The 20,246-nt window shown below is 45.6% G+C and overlaps 1 protein-coding gene across 10 annotated transcripts in view; it reads right to left on the reverse strand.

Annotated features, from left to right (window-relative positions):
* PACS2 (phosphofurin acidic cluster sorting protein 2) overlaps positions 1–20,246 on the reverse strand; it is a 70,915-nt gene that overhangs the window by 12,449 nt on the left and 38,220 nt on the right. For 4 of the 10 annotated variants that reach the window (XM_021405625.1, XM_021405620.1, XM_021405629.1 and 1 more), the window contains exons 10-19: positions 19,595–19,685; positions 18,234–18,311; positions 17,347–17,468; positions 16,443–16,578; positions 15,783–15,887; positions 14,279–14,385; positions 13,408–13,562; positions 9,930–10,040; positions 7,758–7,866; positions 1,626–1,668 (exon numbers count right to left, since the gene is read on the reverse strand). In XM_021405625.1, coding sequence (XP_021261300.1) covers positions 1,626–1,668; positions 7,758–7,866; positions 9,930–10,040; positions 13,408–13,562; positions 14,279–14,385; positions 15,783–15,887; positions 16,443–16,578; positions 17,347–17,468; positions 18,234–18,311; positions 19,595–19,685 — 1,057 coding nt within the window. The remainder of the gene's footprint in view (positions 1–1,625; positions 1,669–7,757; positions 7,867–9,929; positions 10,041–13,407; positions 13,563–14,278; positions 14,386–15,782; positions 15,888–16,442; positions 16,579–17,346; positions 17,469–18,233; positions 18,312–19,594; positions 19,686–20,246) is intronic. The other 6 variants (XM_021405630.1, XM_021405624.1, XM_021405626.1 and 3 more) reach the window with 4 other exon arrangements.

The following is a 20,246-nucleotide window of genomic DNA, read 5'->3' on the forward strand; positions in this document are numbered from 1 at the left end:
CGTCAGAAGTACATCAGAGGCAGAAAATGCAGCACTGACCTGACCCTCTCCACCAGCCAATGTGGAAAGCCAGCTGATACTTTCAAGGCCGATTTGGGGGAAGTTGGCACCATTACACACACCACAGACCTTTCACTCTTCCTCTTCCACACAGTCAAATCCAGACTGGAAAAGCATTGCTAATGTAAGGATAATGTTTGTTTAAAAGAGTAACCAGACAAATGCTCTGAGTCCTGTTTGCTTGCACATAGCAGTGTTGAACTAAATCAACCCCAAAGAAAAGCTTTGCAGGGCCTAACAGCTCAGTGAGATGGGCCAGGAGCCTTCCAGCACTTCTTAGCCTTCCCTGTTACTGGGGCAGTGAAATGGCTGTTTCATGACAGCAGTTCTTGCCCAGCAGCCACAGGACGTGTACAATGCCACAGCAAAACTCATCAGCAGGAAGCAAGTTGAGAAGATGTGTCTCTATTTTAGCAGAAGGTATCTTTCTCTCAACAAACAAAAGTATATTGTCATTATCACAGGAGAACCGCAGGGATCCGCACTGCAATGAGACAGTAGAGTGAAAGCAAGGTCAGCCTGAGCGCAGGAGTGGATCAACTCTAAACTCCTTGGGATTTCAGATTAGCTCTGACGTACTGATGGGGATACAAATGGGAACGTGCACCAGTCAGCTTAATGCAGAGAAGGCAGAACAAGGCAACCAGCATGCAAGAAAGAGGAGCTACAGGGGAGTGGCAAGAGCTATGGAAGAAGACACTCAGTAGCTGAAGAACAGTCAAGGGATATCCTTTGGGCCCCAGGGCAATGACTCGATATCTAAAACTTAAGGAATTGAAGAGCATCAAAGAAGGGGAGGGAATCTATTGAAGGCAATGCACGTGGTGCACAGAACACACCAACAGGAGCACAAACACACCCTGCCTAGATACCCTGCACTTGGCCACGTGAGCTGGGAGCATTTAAAGATAAAGGCAGGAAGGAAAAGTCAGGGACTACTATCCCAACTGCATATTCACATGATAAACTACATTAAAGAGCTACTGCCTTAGGCAAACCTAACAGCAGGATATTTGATCTGCCCAGTGGGATGTACTCTCCCTTTCCCAGGAGTAGATGGAGTATTTAGAGGACTGGAGACCATTCATGACAAGCATACACAGAACTGATAATGGAATAGCACGTTTGGCCACTCAGATCGAGCACGGTAACATTCAGCACAAGAACCTGAGATTAGGTTTCCAGGAACACAACCCATTCCCCTGCACATGGCCCAGAAGTGACTCTCCACCAACCAGGTGCTTTGGTCTGAAGCAAAGACAGGCTGCGGGGCAGAGTGTTTTGGCAGCACGTTTTCTTCTCTGAAGTAGGTAACAGCTAGGCTATGGTGCTTGCTCAGTGCTGTCACACACGCAAGCCCTGAGCTGGCTGCTTGGGAAGCGAGAGACACCTAGCAATTTTCTGACAGGTCTTAGAGGCTTGCTAACATACGAGGCAGTTGCATCCCACCATCAGATGCTAATGCTAACCCTCTGCCTTAGAGCACCTGGTGCTCCCACTGTACCCCAGGGACCAGGGAAGTGTTTTAACCCTGTGGTGTGAGACAGTAACTAAAATACACTCACCCCAACGAAGGGAATGAACTTCTGCGAAGATTCCTCATCAGGGCTAAAGGTAAAGAGAAAAGAGTTGTTAATAGCTTGCACCCGCACTAGGCACAATACTCACTTCATACGTTGCATTCAAGCATGCAGCAGGGACGGACAGTATGCAAGCGCCAGTCCAATGTCTCCTCTCAAGGCCCCCTGCCAGCACGCTCAGATCTGCACGGGCAGGGAAGAGCACACAGCTTACGGCCCATCTCCGAGGGGAAGGACTCTTCCTCCCTCTCTCGCGCTTCACAGAGAAACATGCTTTATGGCAGTACAGACACGCGGCCTCCTGCTGCAAGGAGATGGATCTGTGCCACAACAACGACAAGAAGTGCGCGTTACTTACTAGGACCTGAAGCGCTCTGCACGCACGGCCGTCGCGCATCCCACCTTTGGAGCCATGTGCCATACCCTGCACATCCCAGCATCGCTAAAGCAGTTAGCCTGCCACGGGGTTACAAGCCGTGACACGTGGTTATTGGTACAGCACTGCAGGGGTGTACACGCACACACTCACATGGATGCACATTCCCTGCCACCAGGGGCTTGCACAAGAAATGGAGTGTACCGGGGAGATCAGGACACCAGCTTGAGAATGGCAAACAGCTAAACCAGACCCAACAGAATGCACACGATGGCCTAGAGATGCCTGAAGACAAGACTATGTACATTCTGGAAGCAGGAAGAATACTACCCATCCCGCTCTGCTCCCACCCAGGTTTCAGAGGCCAGAGGGTGAAGACAACAGGCCAGCAACGGAGGCCACTGCCAGACCTGACAGGAGCCAGAGAGAACCCACAAAGACAAGTGGGGAAGACCCAAATGAGCTGGGAGGGCCCACAGAGCCACCACTCCCCTAGAGTGCTGGAGACAGGGGACAGAGCGTGGGGGCTGCCGAGCACGCCCACACGTTCAGAGGAGCTGAAGTTCAGCAGTGAAAGTGACAATGCTTCTCAGTGGCCAAGCATGGGAAACAGGTAGGAAGCAGACAAACACCAAGATTCCTCACATTTCTTTTTGTACATCCCTGCGCTCAGAGAACTGCAACATTCAGGACAAAATCCTGCATTGCCTTCACCCACAAAACTGCTGCTGTTGAGGGGCGTTGCTCCCTCCCTGCTCTTAACCCCAGGCACTACAACTTCACTCTTTCCCTAAAGCACATGTTAAAATGTCTGAGCCCCTGACAGTGGCTTGGTAGCCAGAAGGGTCACGTCTGTCCAACCACGGATACAGGCCCCCACACATCCATCTCCTCAGAGCACGAGACTTCCAGCTCCACTTTTGTAAAGGGAAAGGGGAAACCCACATTGCTGCTGAGAGCAGCTCAGCCTTCTCATCCTTCCTTCAGCTCCATAGGCTGCAGATCAGGCAGCACCAACTCCTGCTCATGGCACAAGGGAAGCGCAGTCATAGCTCGGTTATCTCACAGCTACAGCATGGTTTTGCTCCCAGCTCTTCAGAAGCGAACTTTGCCCAATTGCAGAAGACAATTTGTTCATGTTTCCCCAGGGAGCTCAGTCTCACCAAAGAGAGTAAGAGAGGCAACTCTGCAATAAATTGCTTGCTTCAGCCACCTCATACACAGCTCACATCGATGCACAGGCAGTCCCAAGCAATCCAGAAGGGTTTCAGTTAGGCTAGGCTAGTCCTAGTGTGTAGTCACACATCTTCTGGGGAACTCTGATCTTGCACATGCGCCTCTGAAAATGCAGCTTATCAGAACAGCTCCTTTTCACGCAGACCGAAGGATAGCTGAGATGACTGTGTTTCTTCTCCACTTTCTCTTCTTCACTCTTTCCTATTTCTTGTCTTTTGGGATCCCAAAACATCATCCAGAATCCTCTCACCTTCGCCAGTACCTCTTCTACTCCTCCTGCCACGTGTATGCATACCCTCCTCTAATGCAAAGCCAGACCTGGCCCTGGTTTGTGATTTTTCAACTGTGTTTTTGGACACTTCATCTACATTTCTTAGAAATAATAAATCCTAGATCCACGCCGAGAGGCTAGAAAGAAAATCTTCTTTATCTGTAACAGGTGGTTTTCAAATTATTGTTTTTGATTAATCCGTCCACCTGCAATCAATCCTTCAAAGGTGAACTATCCAGGAACAGATTTGCATGCTCCCTCCCCACCAAAAGAAATTAATTCAGATTGAACACACAGGAAGATTTAGATGATTTAAGTCTCTTAGAAATGAGAAGCTTTATCACCAAGAGTCATCCACCTGACAAAAGGAAGGAATAGACTCTCTCACTTCTAGGACAAAGGACAAAATACACCACAAAGCATGCAAAGATTACAGTAAAAAGAACTGAATAATCGCCAAGAACAGTTACACCAGTTGTCGGGCTTTTCTTAAGATTTCATTTACAAGTTTCACCAAGTCCCCAGAGGTGAAATAAAAGAAAGGGACAAAAGGACTCCAGGTCCCAATGACATTACATGAGTGACCTCTCTGCTTCCCCATAAAATTCTCCTACAGCACTCTTCACGTTCCCACAGCAGACTGGCTGTATCAGCAGGACTTCCAGTGGGTTTCTTGAGCCTTGATTCCTTCCTCTTCCACGCTGCTCCATCAGGCAAGGGGCACAGGTAAAGATTTTCACTGGCTGCACAAGGAGGTTCAGGCAGCAACAGGCTAGGAGGGACCAGGTCCATCTTCACAAGCTGTGTTCGCATTCAGCATCTGCTGCAGAGTGTGGTTTAGAAGCAGCACTCAGAGAAAGGATCTGGCCTCTGTGCCTGGCCACTACCCTGCAGGAGCCAGAGAAGTACAACAGGCCGAAAACAGCTTTATCGCTGCTTCCTATTGCCCAGGAGCCCACACAAGCTCACTCCAACAAAAGGCACTTTCTTGTGCTCCAAAGAGCAAGAGCTGGGGAAGTTCTCTTTCAAACATGAACAGAAAGCTTTTAGTAAATGACTCAGCCCTCTCCCTACAAGTGAGCAACACTTCCACTTCCAATAGCCAAGGTTGCTTCCCAGGTTCACGTAAGGGCCATCCAGAAGCCACGTGGCAGGAGCTGTGCTGGATGCTGAATTGCAGTGGGTGACACCAGCCCAGGTATGCCAACCTAACTGATCAGCAGTCCAACTGTGCTGGGAGTGAGTGGCTGCTGACAGATCTCAAATACTGCTTTCTTGAAAGAAACCCTGCAATGCAGAGAGCTAACAATATCGATGACACACCCCTCCTAGTGAGACGCCCACCTCTGCCAGCAGGGTCTCAGCTCCCAGATGTTGCCTGGACTGCAGTGTGTCTTGACAATTCAGTACCCATTAGTTCTCCCAACACACAGAGAAAATACCAGCCACCCAGTGAAATGCAGCTGAGTTGAAATGGCAAGGATTTCCTTCCTGAATACCTTCCTTCCCCTTTCCCAGCCCTCTCCAGATAAGGCCAGCAGATGCTCCAAAAGAAAAGGACAAAGCTTTCGCACCATTCGCAGTCCATCACAGGCAGTACATGCGCCAACTTTTCGGCATGACAAACAGAACAGGGAGACGGGAAGGACAGTGAAGGTCAGTCATATAGGGACAGCTGGCAATAAAGTTACAAAGCAGCTCATCACATACAGCTATGTCCTAAAGACTGGCTAGCTGGCTTGGCTTTCCTTGGATCTTGGGCTTGTTTAACAGAGCAAATGCTAGGATACTGGGAGATTTGTCTTGCAATGAATTTGTAGGTAGTGCTGCTGTCTGCACGTGGAGCACTGCCTTGGAGAAGCCATTCATCTCTGGCCTTGAGGGAGTTGCAATAACTTTATGAACCAAGGTCAAAATAAGCAATATCCAGTAATCACATGGTTTGAAGCAAGGGGTTCTTGTGGGCAGCTCATGGAGCACAATTCCCACTAACTGCATACATTCTATTTCCTCTTAGGCTCAGGGAAGTCCCATGTGCCTGTGATAGCCTGCCAGTAAGAGACTAGTCCTCAACTTTCTGATTACAGGGAGAAAAGTCATTGGTCTGCACTCAGAAATTGCACAGCTGAGCCTCAAGTGGCTCAGCTCCAAAACCAGAGGTCTAAAACATGCCCTGAGCCACTGAGCGCCACCTAGAGCACTCTGGTTTGAGCAGATGGGAAATGGAAAGTCTTTGCTCAGTCCCAGCCCTTCTGGAGCTACACTACATCCTCTGACAGCTGCAACCAAACAGCAAGGATTAACTAGGAAGTAGGGAAGAAAGACACCTACTGCTCAAAGCTACTTCCTCCATAGCTCTTTCATTCCTTTCAGCCTACACCCCAGCAACTCATATGCGTGGCCCAAGGGCAGAGCAGTTCTTTTAGTAGTGCATTCTGCCAGCAAGTGCCATAGTTTCAAAGCAGCGAGCAGAATAAAACCTTAAGCACATACTGAGCATCCCAGACCTGCACGAACTGTTAAACAAGGCACAAAAGACCAGCTCAAGGGTGGAAAGGAGACAGGAGATGGGAGAGGGAACCTAAAAGGAACTGATACCTTAGAGTAAAATCAAAATGAAAGCTCTTTTTCCTTTTCAGAAAGCAACCAAAGAAAGAGATAAATACGTTATTATACTTACAACAAAGTGATGCATTCATTTAGATAGTGCTCTTTTTTCATAACACTCTCCCTAAGAGTTGCAGCTCTAAAAAAATGCTACGTGAGGAGACAACTGCCCATCACTCCATGGGACAGCCTGTTCCTCTAGCTCATCCTTCAGTTTACTCATGTGGTGCTTAGCTGAAAGTGGAAGCTGCTTCATAGCAGAAAGAGATATTGAAAGACTCTGGGCTACGCCACAAGTCTGACTTGGTCTCAGTGGTCTCTTGCAAGCAAGCTCCTGCAGGGTTTGAGTCTGCAGCATCACGTGAACCTCTCAAAAGTGTCAGGCACTGCACCACACAGTCTAAAATCTAAATGGATTAGCCCAGCTTAGTAAAAAGGTCATACAAATCACTGTTAAGTGTGTGTTGCTGAAGTAGACTTCAGGTGTTTTTTCAACAAAATACTGATCTGACCTTTCTGAGCACATTAGACACTCAAAATAATGAAATGTGTGTTAAATACAAAAGTGAACCTGTAATTGAATGGAGAAAGCAGTGGAAACTAGTGCAGAACCCAGCAAGTGAAGGGTGCAGAGAAAACAAAGCAGCTATCAGCAAGGGTTAACGTTGCACTAGGGGTGTCTAAACTCTGTGTTTAACTCAGGTAAGTCTTCACACCAAAAGCAACAAAAAGCTGTGCCTGAAGCTAAGAATTTTGAGCACCCTGTGGCACTCCAAACTTCACTTTTATCAGCACAGCATTAAAAGAAGATTGTGAATACACGAAGATTGCGTACTCTTTAACAGTCAGTCTGGAACATTTTCATTTAAAAAAGCATTATGAATGAGCTAAACTTTACTGAATCTTTTTTGCTAAGTAATGTAAAAGAGATGAATGGAAAAGCAAAAGCAATTCCAAAGAGCAGTGAGCACTTCCAAGATGAGGAGAAAAATGTAAATGTCCACACTTTTAATTCTTCCCTGGTCTAAAGTAAACAATGCACCAGTGATAGTGATCAGATAACACAGGAGGGGTAGTTGTTAATTAAAAACATCCACACTCCACAGGAGATTGCTCATCCTAAATGGAGAAAAATCACTTGATGTAGGTGTTTGTCCTGCTCTGAGAAGTTACTGTGATTTGTGTGAATTAGAATTTATTATTTTCCACTGTGCCTCAGAAACAATGCATTTCTCCTTCAGTGACAAATCACTCTTCTTCATGAACAATGGCTGTATGAGGGTCTATATACTTCTGAATCCTCTTTTCACACCCCAATCCTCCCTCAGGCAGGCTGCTTATCCCTTAAAAGAAGTTGAAATAAAGCCTGGTAGGGAATACCACAGCCCACAGCCTTACTTCCCCCAAACTCCCAGGTCTCCAAAGAAATCACTGCACTGAAGTAACCACACTGTGGCAGACTTGCTGTTATCTAAGTGCAATATATCACTGCGTGCAGGGTAAGATGAGGTGCACAAGAGGTTTGCAGTTTTGAGCGATTTTAAAACTGAGTCCACAAGACGAGCAAAGCACTTCACCTTTATTGTGATGGCCATTCTGGAAAGCCAGCATTACGTTAGTAACATACCTTTTCTGCTTGTACGTCAGCATCGCTTCAGCAATGGGCAACTGGTGTGCGCAGTTTGCCCCTGCTATGTACTGCGTTATTCGGGAGACAACATCAGGCGTTTCTGTAACTGCAACAGAAGGGAGAAAATCAACGAAGTGACTTCTCAGAACATCAGCACTATCCCCCACTTGCTGATGGTACCCAGCTAGCTGCAGTCAAACTGCATCTTCCAAAGGAAGCTGTGCAGCTCACTCGAGAGCACTGCAAAGCTACATACACAAAAAAGAAACACCTTCCAAGAGCACCAAAGTACAAACATTAGGAAGGTACACTACATATACACGTGTCTGGGCACAGCATTAGTTATCAAAATACCACCGTTACACTTGTTAAAATTGCTTTTCTTTGAAAATGTGTGCCTTCCCAGTCAGCTTCAAACTTTTCTACATATCTTGATTGCGTGTATCTGCCAGATAAAGTGCCTAGCCACCTCTCCCAGAGCCTCAAGTACCTGCTGTGCTCACACCAGCGTTTAAGTTTCCTGATTTCCTTATGAGCTCAAAGACACGCTGAGCTCATTGGAAAGACCAAGAGCTATGCCAGGACAGGAAGCGCACAAAGACCACTTTTGTAGCAGTGAGCATGCCTGAGGTCTGTGAGAATGTGCTTGATTCCAATTGACAGGAAAGCATTTCCCAAATGCCTTCCCCATTCTTCTGCTCCAGGAAGAGTGTCTCAACTGTGAAATCAAGTAAAAGCAAGTTACCTTTGCCAGGCGCTTCCGCATCTTAATGGGCATTTTTACTCAGAGTTTTTTTCCAACAATTATTTGAACATGGAACTGTGAAGAGCTAACATTGTTGGCCAGATCTTCCTATGCCATCACTGAGTTCCTGAGCAGTTCTCACTGTACAGATGAAAATGGAAAATCTACAAGGCCCAGATGGCAAAAAAAAAAGTGATGATGTATTTTCCTCACAGCATCCAGGCAAGTAGATAATGACCGCATCATATGATCTACAAAGAATTTACACAGCTTTTGAGCTGGATCTCTATAATTAATGATATAACCCTAAAAGCCAGATGCAGCAGTCAAATTTGTATCGACATTTGTCTCCGTTTTAAAGAAACTAGAAGAAACCTGTTCTGGACATCTTTTCTTCCACGAGTTTATAATCAATGAGAAACGTAGGCTGGGTGCACATTGAGGTCTCTAGTCCACCTCCTGCTCCAAGTAGGGCTAACTTCACCTCTAGAACAGTCTGCCCAGAGCCCTGTCCAGCCAAGTTCCCACTTGCTGGAAAAAGCTCTGAATAACCTCTTGTGAAGATGTTCCCTTTCCCCTCTCACCGCTGGAGGATTTCCATGAACATCTTGTTCATGAGAGGCCTCTGAAACCCTCTGCAATTCCAGCAGGAACACTGCAACCTTCCACTCCTGCAAGTGCTCCTAAAGCCGCAAAGCATTTCCTTGCTCATGAAATTCCTGTGGGGGATATACCCCCATAGCATCACTCCTCAGTGATCAGATCTCAAGCCTTCAAATAGCCCTAAATGAAAGATGCAAATCCTCCTCTCTCCCATTTCTTTCTGCTCTTGAAGGAAAAGATAGAAAAACTGTACGCATTCATATTTCAAGCAAATTAGTACTTTAACAAACAGTAAGGTTCTATCCTGGCCTAGGACAGATTCAGATCAGAGCAGGAACCTGCTGATCTGACCTAGGGCAGCTCTCACATGTAACAACACTGGTGAAGAACAAAATGCTTTTTTAATGAGAAAGATCCTGACAGCGTATTTCAGAAATGCCAGCATTGTTCTCCCCTCACCAAACAGAGGTTAGTCTTCCCAAAGTTTACAGTTTTCCAAATGTTTTAGGCTGGACAGTTTCTGAAGGGCTACAGGAAGCACAGAACTTGGTAGTGAGATCTCCACATCAAAGAACAAAGCTGAGAGCTAGGTAAAAACAGCATGACTCAGGCACCGAGCGTCTTGGAGCCAACAGCTGTTTGCAAACCACCAAGTGGAGGACACACAAAGGTCAACATCTGAAAAGGGAATGTGGTAGAGGAAGGGAAAAGGAGGAACAAAAACATTTGTCTTCTTCCTCTGGTATTTACTTGACCTTTGCTAAAATTACTCATTCAAGCCTTTTATCCCACACAGGCTAGACACAGACACATGGTCTTACCAGTGGTCTGTGCTTCAAGTTTGTTGAACAGATCTCTCCAGGCTACATCTTGGAAGAAGTTGTTGTATCTATAATCTACAGACCCCAGATACTTGGCCACTGGATGAGAGCCTAAGAAAGAAAGGAAAACACGACAGTTGTTCTCCCCAGCACTGAATACAGGTGTGGTTTTTTTTGTCTGTAAGGAACTAAATTCCAAAATTAAACTACACTAGACACTCCAGAAATAAACTGCTTCAATTACAACAATGTAATGTAGCCCAGCTTATCTCTACAAGAGCATGCAAATAAAATTCCCAGCAGAGAGACTGCTTCAGCACCATTGATATCTACCAATGACACCTCCCCTTCCCCCCACCAAGTTAAATTTTAAAAGGCCAAGGCAAACAGGACTGGGAAACTGCTGAGGAAATAAATGGTTTGGAAGACACAGAGGCCCTACAACTCTCCATCTCAGTCGCTCAGTTTTCCAGGCAGCTTTCCCAGCAGCCCTTCTTCCCCACAGCTGCACTGTGGGCACCACAGATGGAGGAGATGGACTCTTTCCTCCAAATGCCATTCACTCATCATTGCTGTTTTGCAATACAGAGAAGGGGAAGTCACCTACAACCAGGAACCACCAGCCTGGGAGACTTGTTTAATTGGTGGAGAAACAAAATGGCCTCTAATTCAATACACAGGTTGTAATTAAGGACAAAAGGATGAGTTCAAGCATTATAATCCCTAGTCAGTGTTGGCATGTGCATTAGGTCTCTGCTTGCCCTAAGCCTCATGCTCCTCTAGGAGCATGGAAAGGGCCTACTGCCCCAAAGCGTGTCCAGCCCTGGATGGAGGCCAGCCTTCACGCCTGCACCGAGCAGGAGAGGGAAGGTATCAAAGCAATCAACCTCTGCCTTGCGAGAGGACAAAGCACCTGTCACCTTCCTTTTCGGTGCTATGCATCTCCAGATCAGACAACCTGTTCTTGAAACTACTGCTCCAGCCTATCAGCACAGAAGGGAAGGTGTTCCAGACCTGCACATTTCGGGCTTTTCTGTTTCCATGCCCAGCATGAGCTTCGGATGTTTACAGACAGACGTGAACAGGCCCCAGAGCCTCTCCTAATCAAATTGTTTTCACTCTTCCTGCACACTGAACTCTCATGTGAAGCCATGCTTCCAGAGACCATAACAGCTGCAGCTTTAGCTGGTCATCAGCACCCAACAGCTCCTTCCAAACACACCTGATCACTTGAATATGCTCAACAACCACCACTAAAACTTAAGGTGGGAAAACCTCATTGCTGCTCATCCTCCAAACTAGTGCTGACTTTCAGACTTCCAAAACAGGTTCCAGCAGAAGGTCTCTAAGCTCCCCTCAGTGTCACTAGAAATAGAGGTGTAAGCTCTTTTCTGGATAATGGCTGCTTGAAGACTTTTATGTCTTTTACAGCAGAGTTTTAAAGATTGCATGTGGAACAGCTCTGTCTCATGCACTGGAGGGGTGACAGCTTTCCCACGTGTTGGGCAAACACATCACACACGACACATGCAGCTGTAAACAAGAACGAAATGCAAGATCTCTCAAAAAGTTCTACCATTGGATCTAAATAAAGTGTTAAAAAAACACAAAAAACACACACATACAGACAGAATAACCGTCAGCCTTTTCTTCCTCCTTCTCATCTGTTTCTTAACTAGTTCCAACATTAAAAGAGTCCTTTGGTCATAGAATCAGAAGCACAAAGCAGGACTGAATCTCTCAGTACAGATGTTTACTGACAATAAGCATTTCTCAGTGTAAAACCACTACAGGCTGGCTCTTCTGTCACTCCAGCATGGAGCTGTGGACTAAAAAGGTCCAATTATCTTAGAAAAAACAAAAACAACTCCCTCCCAATCCTACTTTGAAGGCACTGCTCACAGCAGAAAGTCTTTTCCTTTTAAGACGTTCATGGCATGGTCACCATCCTGTCTTTGGTGCTTTTTCAACTGTCAGAAAAGAGAGGCTGCTCCTCAATCACTTTAATGAGCTGGCCAGAAATAAGCATCTAATCTGACCAGGAAATACTGCAGACTCTATGGAGAAGGTCCTGATAGAGAAGCTTCTATATTTGAAGTATATTCAAAAGAACATTCACAGTTCTCAGGCAATTGCATTATAAATTTAAAGTGGTTTATACTTTTCTTTTTCTGTTTTTTTAATTATCGTTTTAAGATTTAAAAAAATCCCCAAAACACTACCTAAGCCTTGTATATCACCTTCAGCAAGGGAATATTTTCAGATCACTAAAAACTGCAGATGGAAAACTCCACTTTGAAGGCAAGGAGACAGGCAGCATGAGAGGACTAAAATCCTCAGCCACACAGAATCCTACCCAAAGCTAAGTTAAGCCTTCAGAAAACCTTTTTCCTTGTGTGCGTTTCTACCACCTAAAGGGTTCGGTCTCCTATTCCTGCTGACCCCTTTGGACACTTAACGTCTTTCTTACAGAAGGATCCAGCTCTCGTTTTGTCTTCTCCACTTGACTTCTCCACCCCTCACCACTATCACAATAGCTGAATCCCCACTGCTTGGGCTGCCGGGCAGCAGCTTCTGGTGCCTACAGGAATGCCAGCAGCTGCTGCCAAACCTGAAAGAAGTGCTGGGAAAAGCACTTTTCAGTGTTACTGCTGCCTATGCCACCCAAGTGCCCTGCTCACACAAGACAAGCCTCAGACTAGCCCAGCTTCTGCCCTCACACACCTATGATAACAGCACTGCCCAGATCCCCCTGCCTGTAAGCATTAGCGAAAGCCTGGCCCCCCAGGCCTCTCTGCTACAACATTCCTCACATTTTTGCCCTCCACTTTAATGCCATTATCAGTCCCCTGCCCTGGACACAAGGGATGCAAGCTGGGTTACTTCCCAGCCAGGCAGGCTTGTCGAGCTGTTGCAAGGGCAGAGATAAGGAGCAGGGAAACTGAGGGAAGAACCTCAGAAGAATAGCATGTGAAGGAAAGGTCAAAAGATGCGTGCAATTTGAATAATTTAAACTCTCAGCAGTTTCAAAGCCTTTAAAAATATTTCATCTTCCCACTCCTCCACCAGAAACATTTTCTGTGTTAGCCTCAGAGAGACCACAACAGTTACCACTTTGGGAAACAGTGCCCAACAAATGAAAGATTCAGCCAGAGAAAGGCCTTCAAGGAAGATTATTATTCTGTGCGTTCACTGTACCATGATAAAAAGATATATATGAGCCTGTCCATATGGGAGAAAGGACTCAACCCCTTCCTCCAGGCAAAATGTTTACAAGCAGACTTCAACATCGAGAACGAAGATGAAATTCACTCACACAAGAGCAACACAAGCAATCAAACAATTCTATGCCAGCATGACATCTTTCTCATTTAACAGCCATATACCTGGCCAAAGCCTTCAGGAGGACTACTGCTAAGGGAACACATCACATTTAACTCATTTATCTTTCTATTAAGTAAAATTGTTCCTTATTTACCTAGAGGGATGATCAAAAATCGCATGTAGCCAAGCCAGTCTGGGGTTTTGTGAGACAGCTGTTCTACAAAGAGCCTCAATACAGCACTGAGGTAATTCTGGGCTCCGGCCACAGCAATTTTAATTGGGCTTGGAGGCTGAGAATTGCAGTTACAGCTAGACAGAAGAAGAGGGAACATATTCATAATTGTGTTTCCAACCAACTATTTCAGAACAATTAAAAAAATTGGTTAACAACTATTAAGGTAGAACACAGCTCGTTCAATACACAAGGCAATATCACAATGATTATCTGCTGATCAATACAATGCAACATTGCTCAGTAGTTTCTTAATTGGTCTTCTTGATTTCTTTCAAACATTTAAATAGTCTATAAGGAGTAGGACTCGACAGTCTACGTTGGGATGCACCTACTGCAACTAACTGCTGTGTCAGAACACAGCCACAGCCTGGGAAATGCCTCCAGGAATTGAGAATGTTAACTGGGAATTAATTCAAAGTGTATGGGGAGAAAAAAAAACAACACAACAAAACTGTTCCAAAATCTGTTAGCTTTGCATGCCTTACTTATTAGATGTGACATTGGAGGCTGGTTCCTCCACAGTACAATCCTGTAATATGAATGCTGTCAATGTAAGGTGACTTGTATCCCCCACACAATGGGGAACAGCAACATCTTGCAGGGATGGTGAGTACTGAAGAACCACACTACTCTGACTTCAGGAGAAGTATTGGAAGGGAAAATTATTGCTCCACTATCAGATGGAAAATTCCCTGAGCACCGGGACATGGGAGCTGAGAGGCTTTTAGTGCTGAGAACAGTAAGCCCTCCTTTCTACAGGAGACTCAACAAGCAAAAAGTGATAACTTACTATCGCTGTATCCTGGAGACAATAGTGCTGAAAGCTGCTTGAATATCAGCTGAGGAACACGTGCAGACCACTGGCAAGGTATGCTTTTGTAATACATCTGACAGGTACTAAGGAGAGAACAGAACATATTAAAGTCCTTCAGTTTGTCCCAAGAAGAAAGTCTCATCTCCCCCAATCTCCTACATATTCTTACAACAAAGCGTGGGCATTCTCCCCATGACCAACATATAGATGAATCCTACTTCCCAAACACTTTTCCCCTGTGCATTAGTGAAAGAGAAGCTTTTCCTCTAGAAAAATGGAACCACCGCATCTGCTTGACAAACACTAACGCTACCTCCAGGACACAGCATTTTTGGCAATGCTGACTCTAGGAGAGCAATTTGTATGGCTGCAGAGAGCAGAGCAGGAGCAGCAGGCTGTCTGCCTAACAGCCAGCACTGGGTAAGAGCAGATGCTCTTTACTCACCTGTTTGTGAACCTGAACATGCAGTGCTCTCTGATTTAAAAGGACTTGACAAATGCAATATTCTGCCTACCTCAAGTACTAAGAAAAAAAATACAAAGACATTAGCAACATATATTCATTGTGATGGACTGTTCCCATTCCATGCAGCTCAAACAAGAAACAAGATAACAAACACCTCAAGTACACATGGACATAACACTGATGAGACTCAGCAAGTATCTCACATTTTCAAACTGTTCCACTAAACCATACACCCCAGCCAATGCCATCTTTGCCTCGTTTGATACTGCAGGCAGTGCTGGAGGAAACACGCACAGCTTTCTTTCCAACTCTGGAAAACATTTCTCCAAATAAAGAGCACCTGGAACCAGCAGCTCAACAAGTATTTTTGATCTCTTAGACTCTGAGACCCCAGTTCTTACAAAAACAGAATGCCAAATCAGTCAACACATCTCCAAAAACCCGGTATAAGTTCTATAACCCACAGTCAACCAGTACAGTTTTCATGCACCTCTTCTGTATATATTTCATTGCTGTCACAGACTGAGGATCAGAAAAGTTCAGAATTTTTCCAACCCTTCATCCAAACCCACTGCAAATGACTCCACGTTGCCAGCGTAAGACAGCAGTGCTGAGTTCTCCTTAACAGAAGTATCACACGCTAAGAAAAGATGTGATAACACGTCCCCAGCCAGGAATCACAAGAATGCATACAAGGCAATACTGCTAAGCTGAGGTATTTTCTCCTGTAGTCATCACCTGTGCCCAGGAGTATCAGTCTAAACCACAAGTCAGCCTTCTCTGCTTCCTTTGTCCCACCCTATCATAGCTGAGAAGCAAATACTTGAGTGCAAGGGCGTAACCATACCAACAGATGTATAGGCACTGAACCCCAGCATGCCGCAACTCCCCTGCACCACCACTGCTCTTCCAACGAGGCAGCAGAGCCTACTTGGTTAGTAGTAAAGCTCAAGACCAGTCCATCCCCAGGGAAGAACAATCAAAGTGAACTGATAACACGTCTCCTGCCTTTACCTGTCCTTGCCAATCTGAAGTATTGACAAGAATAATGTTTTCTGGCAGCTGGTCATCAGAAACCAGGATGTGATTTAGTTGGTCATACACAGTTTTCCTGGGGATCTGGAAATGAAGACACAGAGAACAGAACAGTATGAGGTATCAGTTCTAATCCTCAAAGCTTTGTCTGTCATTGCTCCTTCTGCAATGCACTTTTCTTAAATTTGCTTTATAGCAACAAACAGTAGCTCAAGGAATTCTGGATTTACAGAAGCGAGCAAAAATTTTTATCAAGGAGGGAATTAACCAAGTCCTGCAGTTAAAAAGAGCATGGCAGAGAGATACTCTGCATAAATCAGTCTCCACTGCAAATCCTTGCAATTTGCCTTATTTCAAAAGAGTGAATCCTCAATACATCCCTATTTGTTACTCATCACAACAATTTGTTCCAGTGTTTTCAGTCTATGGCTGGCTGACAAAGCAACAAGCTGGCAAAAACCAGCAGACAGGATGGAAGGTGCAGTATCAGCCAAGAAGTAAATTCCCTCCTTCCTGGAGCTGCAGGGTTCAGTTACTTTCCAGCAGGGACAGCACTTTGGCCAGAAGGAACAGGACCACAGGAGACCGACGGAAAAGACAAAAACTGAGTGGCTGGAGAAAAAGCAGTATTTTTCACACCTGTAAGTGGTGCCGGGTGTCTGGAGATCGTTCATTGTCCAGGCTGTTTGCTCTCTCATTCTGTGGCCTCACTGGCTGCCTCTCCTTCAGAGATGTGCTTCTTCCCCGACGTCCAGTTTGCTTCCCTTCAGACCTGCTAGAGACAGGTACTTTCATTCCATGCTTGGCTCATATCTGAGCAAGATTCAATCCCAAACTCCTTGGTCACCCCCATCTGGCAGCCTCAGAAATGCAACTCCAGGCACTGGAGAACCATGCATGGAAATCTGAGGTAGCATGAGATCTGTTAATTCTGCATCTAATGGTACAGAAGCTATAGAGAACGAAGTTCAGCTGCAGAGTACTCTGTCATCATATTTCCAGGAGTCCCAAGCAGACTTTCACAGCCCGTACCAAGAGCCACATTGCCACAATGCTAATTGCCACACTAGCATAATGCAATCCAGCAGCACAAACTGCAGGCACACACCCAAGAGCAGCACAGAAATACCTCTTCAAAAGAGCATCTTTTTGCTTGAAATAACCAAAGAAAGTATAAGGTTGGGTTGTTGAAGCCCACATTCACTCTGCTATTTGGGAACTCAGACTTAACAACCACCTTTAAGGCCAATATCTGCATCAGACAACTTCTCTTCACGCAAGAAGCCCCAGAATAAATGGTTGGACTAGATAATCTTTCCAACCTTAATGATTCTATGATCCCTGAGCAACATCAGTGCCAGATTGCTCTTCATGGTTCTTAGAACACATTTATCAAGCATCCAAGTTCCTCCTCTCAAGTGCCAGAACACCAGGCCGGTCTCCTTGCTTGATGGCTAAAGACCACACTGAACAAACGACAGCAGGTGGTCCATGACTTTCCAAGGAGCCTTGTAGCAGGCGCAGTGCTGTGTCACTGCTCTACCTGGTGGATGGGATAATGAGGGACTCCGTCTTGGTGATCTTCCCACTGGGCGGGAGCTTCTCAACAAACACATCTGGTGCGGGAAGTTCTGCTTCTTGGACCTCAGCTTGCTGGTTAGACTCCTGCAAACACACACGGAACCAAGTGAGGAACAAACACTTCCCTCTCTCACTACTGCAGGAGGCACACCAGCTTGGCTGTGGCTGAGCCACGTTCAGTTTCTCCCTTCCAGACATGCTACTCACTGCCAAGGGGACAAGCCAACATTGGCTATCTTAGGCTCCCAGTTCCTAGCTCTGCCTCACAAGGGAGTTGGAGGCAGAAAAGGTGCTCAAAAACACTACTTTGGAGTATGCACTCTCTCAGCTCAAAGCCAAGGACGTGCCTCCTTATGCAATGCTGATTAATTCAGTTTACCCAAAAGAACCAGTGGAGAAAGAAATACATAAAAGAAAAGTTACAAATAGCATGTCTCAGAAGAGCAACTCTAGCTTTGGGATTTTCCCCCGGGACTGGCTTAATTGCAGTCAATTCAAATTGAAGGTGTACTTCTGTCTGGTATAATGCACCAGCTTTCAGGATACTTTTCAGGACAATACACATGCTCGGTAGTATACTTTAGGCCAGCTTTCCTCAAATCAAGAGACAGACTGTTTACATGGAAGGCCACATTGAACATTTTAATTTCAGAAGGCTGAAAGACAAGAACCCCTGAAACTGAGGTCAGGAGGAGAGCCCAGCACTATCTTCACTGCAGGCAATGTAATCTACACAAGTTGTGATGTATATGCAACTTTATGAATGGACAGACATGTGCTACAGAGTGCAGTTCACACTTGACACTCAAACGGCCATACAGAATGTTAAGAAGTGAGCTTTCAACTTACAAAAGAGACAGTGTCAGAAATACTGTCGTCTGTGTGTTTGGTTCCCAGACTCTTTGTCTTTTCAGGCACTTCTACCTGCTTGAGAGGAGAAAACTGTTAGCAGGTACAGCAGCAGCACAACTTTTCAGCCATGCTCTCTGGACCAGGCTGTTTGAAATGCAGTTTAAACACTGAACAGCTCTGCAGGAGCACTTACATTCTCACCAGAACTGAATGCATGAGCATGGGATGTAGCAAGGCAGCAGATAAGTCCTGCTAACAGATTTAGCACAACAGTCACATTTAAAAATTGGATAATGAAGGCCTATGAGAAGATCTATTACCTACCCAGAAGGATGCAGGCCCTGCAAGACCTCCCCCCCAAGTTCTACAGCTGTGGGACTAGACACAGTTAGGCATCACCCAGAACACACTGCCCTGTAGCTGCTTCACGGAAACAACCCTGGTGTGTCTTCAAACACCACAGCCTCCCAGTGTTGCCAGGACCCGGCACGTTGTTTGTGACAACACAGAGGCAGATCAGACAAGGGACGCAATGGACAATGGTCACAGACAAGAAAACATGTGTTTGGGAGACCAAGGGAGGGCGCTCAGGGAAAGGCCTACACAGGAACCTCTATTCTAGTGCTTCTGGGCACAGAGTATGTCAAGACCCTGAGTACGCTCCTGCTCTCTACTTGGGAGGGATGCTGCTCATTAAGGCTGCGAGGTGCTCCAGCACCTTCCCTTCATTCAATCTTAGAAACACAGTGCTTAAAATGCTCAAACAGATCTACTACTACACTAAGATATGTACTGCACCATACAGAGTATATAGAGAAGTCCTCCAGAATTGGGCTGATAATTCTCTGTGCCTAGAACACTCATCTATCTAAACAGGGATGGAAAAGTGTGAGCTCCCCTTCAGAATTCTCTCTCAACCACCATGAAAAGGAACACAACGTAACGTGGTAAAGGTTTTCCTGAGCAGTGCCAGGGAGTCCCTAAAGCTCCCAGGCAACACTGCCCACCCTGGCTATTGCAAGCACATGGGAATCTGGAGATAACTTATACCATTGGCAATTATTCAATACATAAACTGAAGATGTTCACTTGAGTGAATACTTTATTTGCATTAAAAATAAACCAAACCACGTTTTCTTCAGAAGATTCATGTCTCTGCATCCGAGCCATCGGAGGAGGTCAGAGAGGGTGTCTATTTACATGTATAAACAGAGATGGTGTAGGTAACATGGCTGAACACAGCAGGATGATACCAGGCAGTCAGAGCACTTTTATTTCAAAAGGAATGTAGGTGGACAGAGAAGACCTTGAGGCTGCTATATTAACTACAGGCAGATAACCTTCTTGAAACGACTTACAGGACTTGATGGCTCTCTCTGGCTCCTGATGCTGTGGATGCTACCAATTTCTGTCTGAGAGCTGGAGTGTGACAGTCCTTCAAAATAAGGTCTGAAGAAGGAAAGCACAAAAAGTTTCTTGTTATGAAAAACATTAGCAGAGAAAGTCCACAGCAAAAAAAGTGTGACTGTTCCAAGGTGTCTTCAGTGGTTCCAGTAAAATTCATAAGCCTCTTTTGTTCCTCTGAGTGAAAGAAAGGAAGGGAAAAGTAGGTCTCCAGGACAGCAAAAGAAATGAGAAAGTCTAAGGACCTCTGTCTAGCCCTGACACTGACTGACCGACCTCCACTTAACGGCTCCAGCATGTCAGCTGTCTCACATTAAATCATATTCATAAAGCTCTTACAAGGAATGCCTACATGCTCTCACGCTACACGCCAAACAGAAGTTTATATTTCCATAAAATCTGGGATGGGCCCACGGCTCCAGCATTTTCACACGGCAGAACAGAATGCACATTCACCCCACAGAGGCATTTGAGTCTTTACTACCCCAAACACCAGGTGCAAAGTTTCACGCTGCAAATTTTGTTTCAGCTCTGCAAACGCTGACTGAACAACATGCCATTCCAGACAAGGTTTAGCTCTTGATGGAAAGACAGCAAGTGAAGGAG

Source organism: Numida meleagris, chromosome 7, assembly GCF_002078875.1.
Source record: "Numida meleagris isolate 19003 breed g44 Domestic line chromosome 7, NumMel1.0, whole genome shotgun sequence".
Classification (NCBI taxonomy): Eukaryota; Metazoa; Chordata; class Aves; order Galliformes; family Numididae; genus Numida; species Numida meleagris.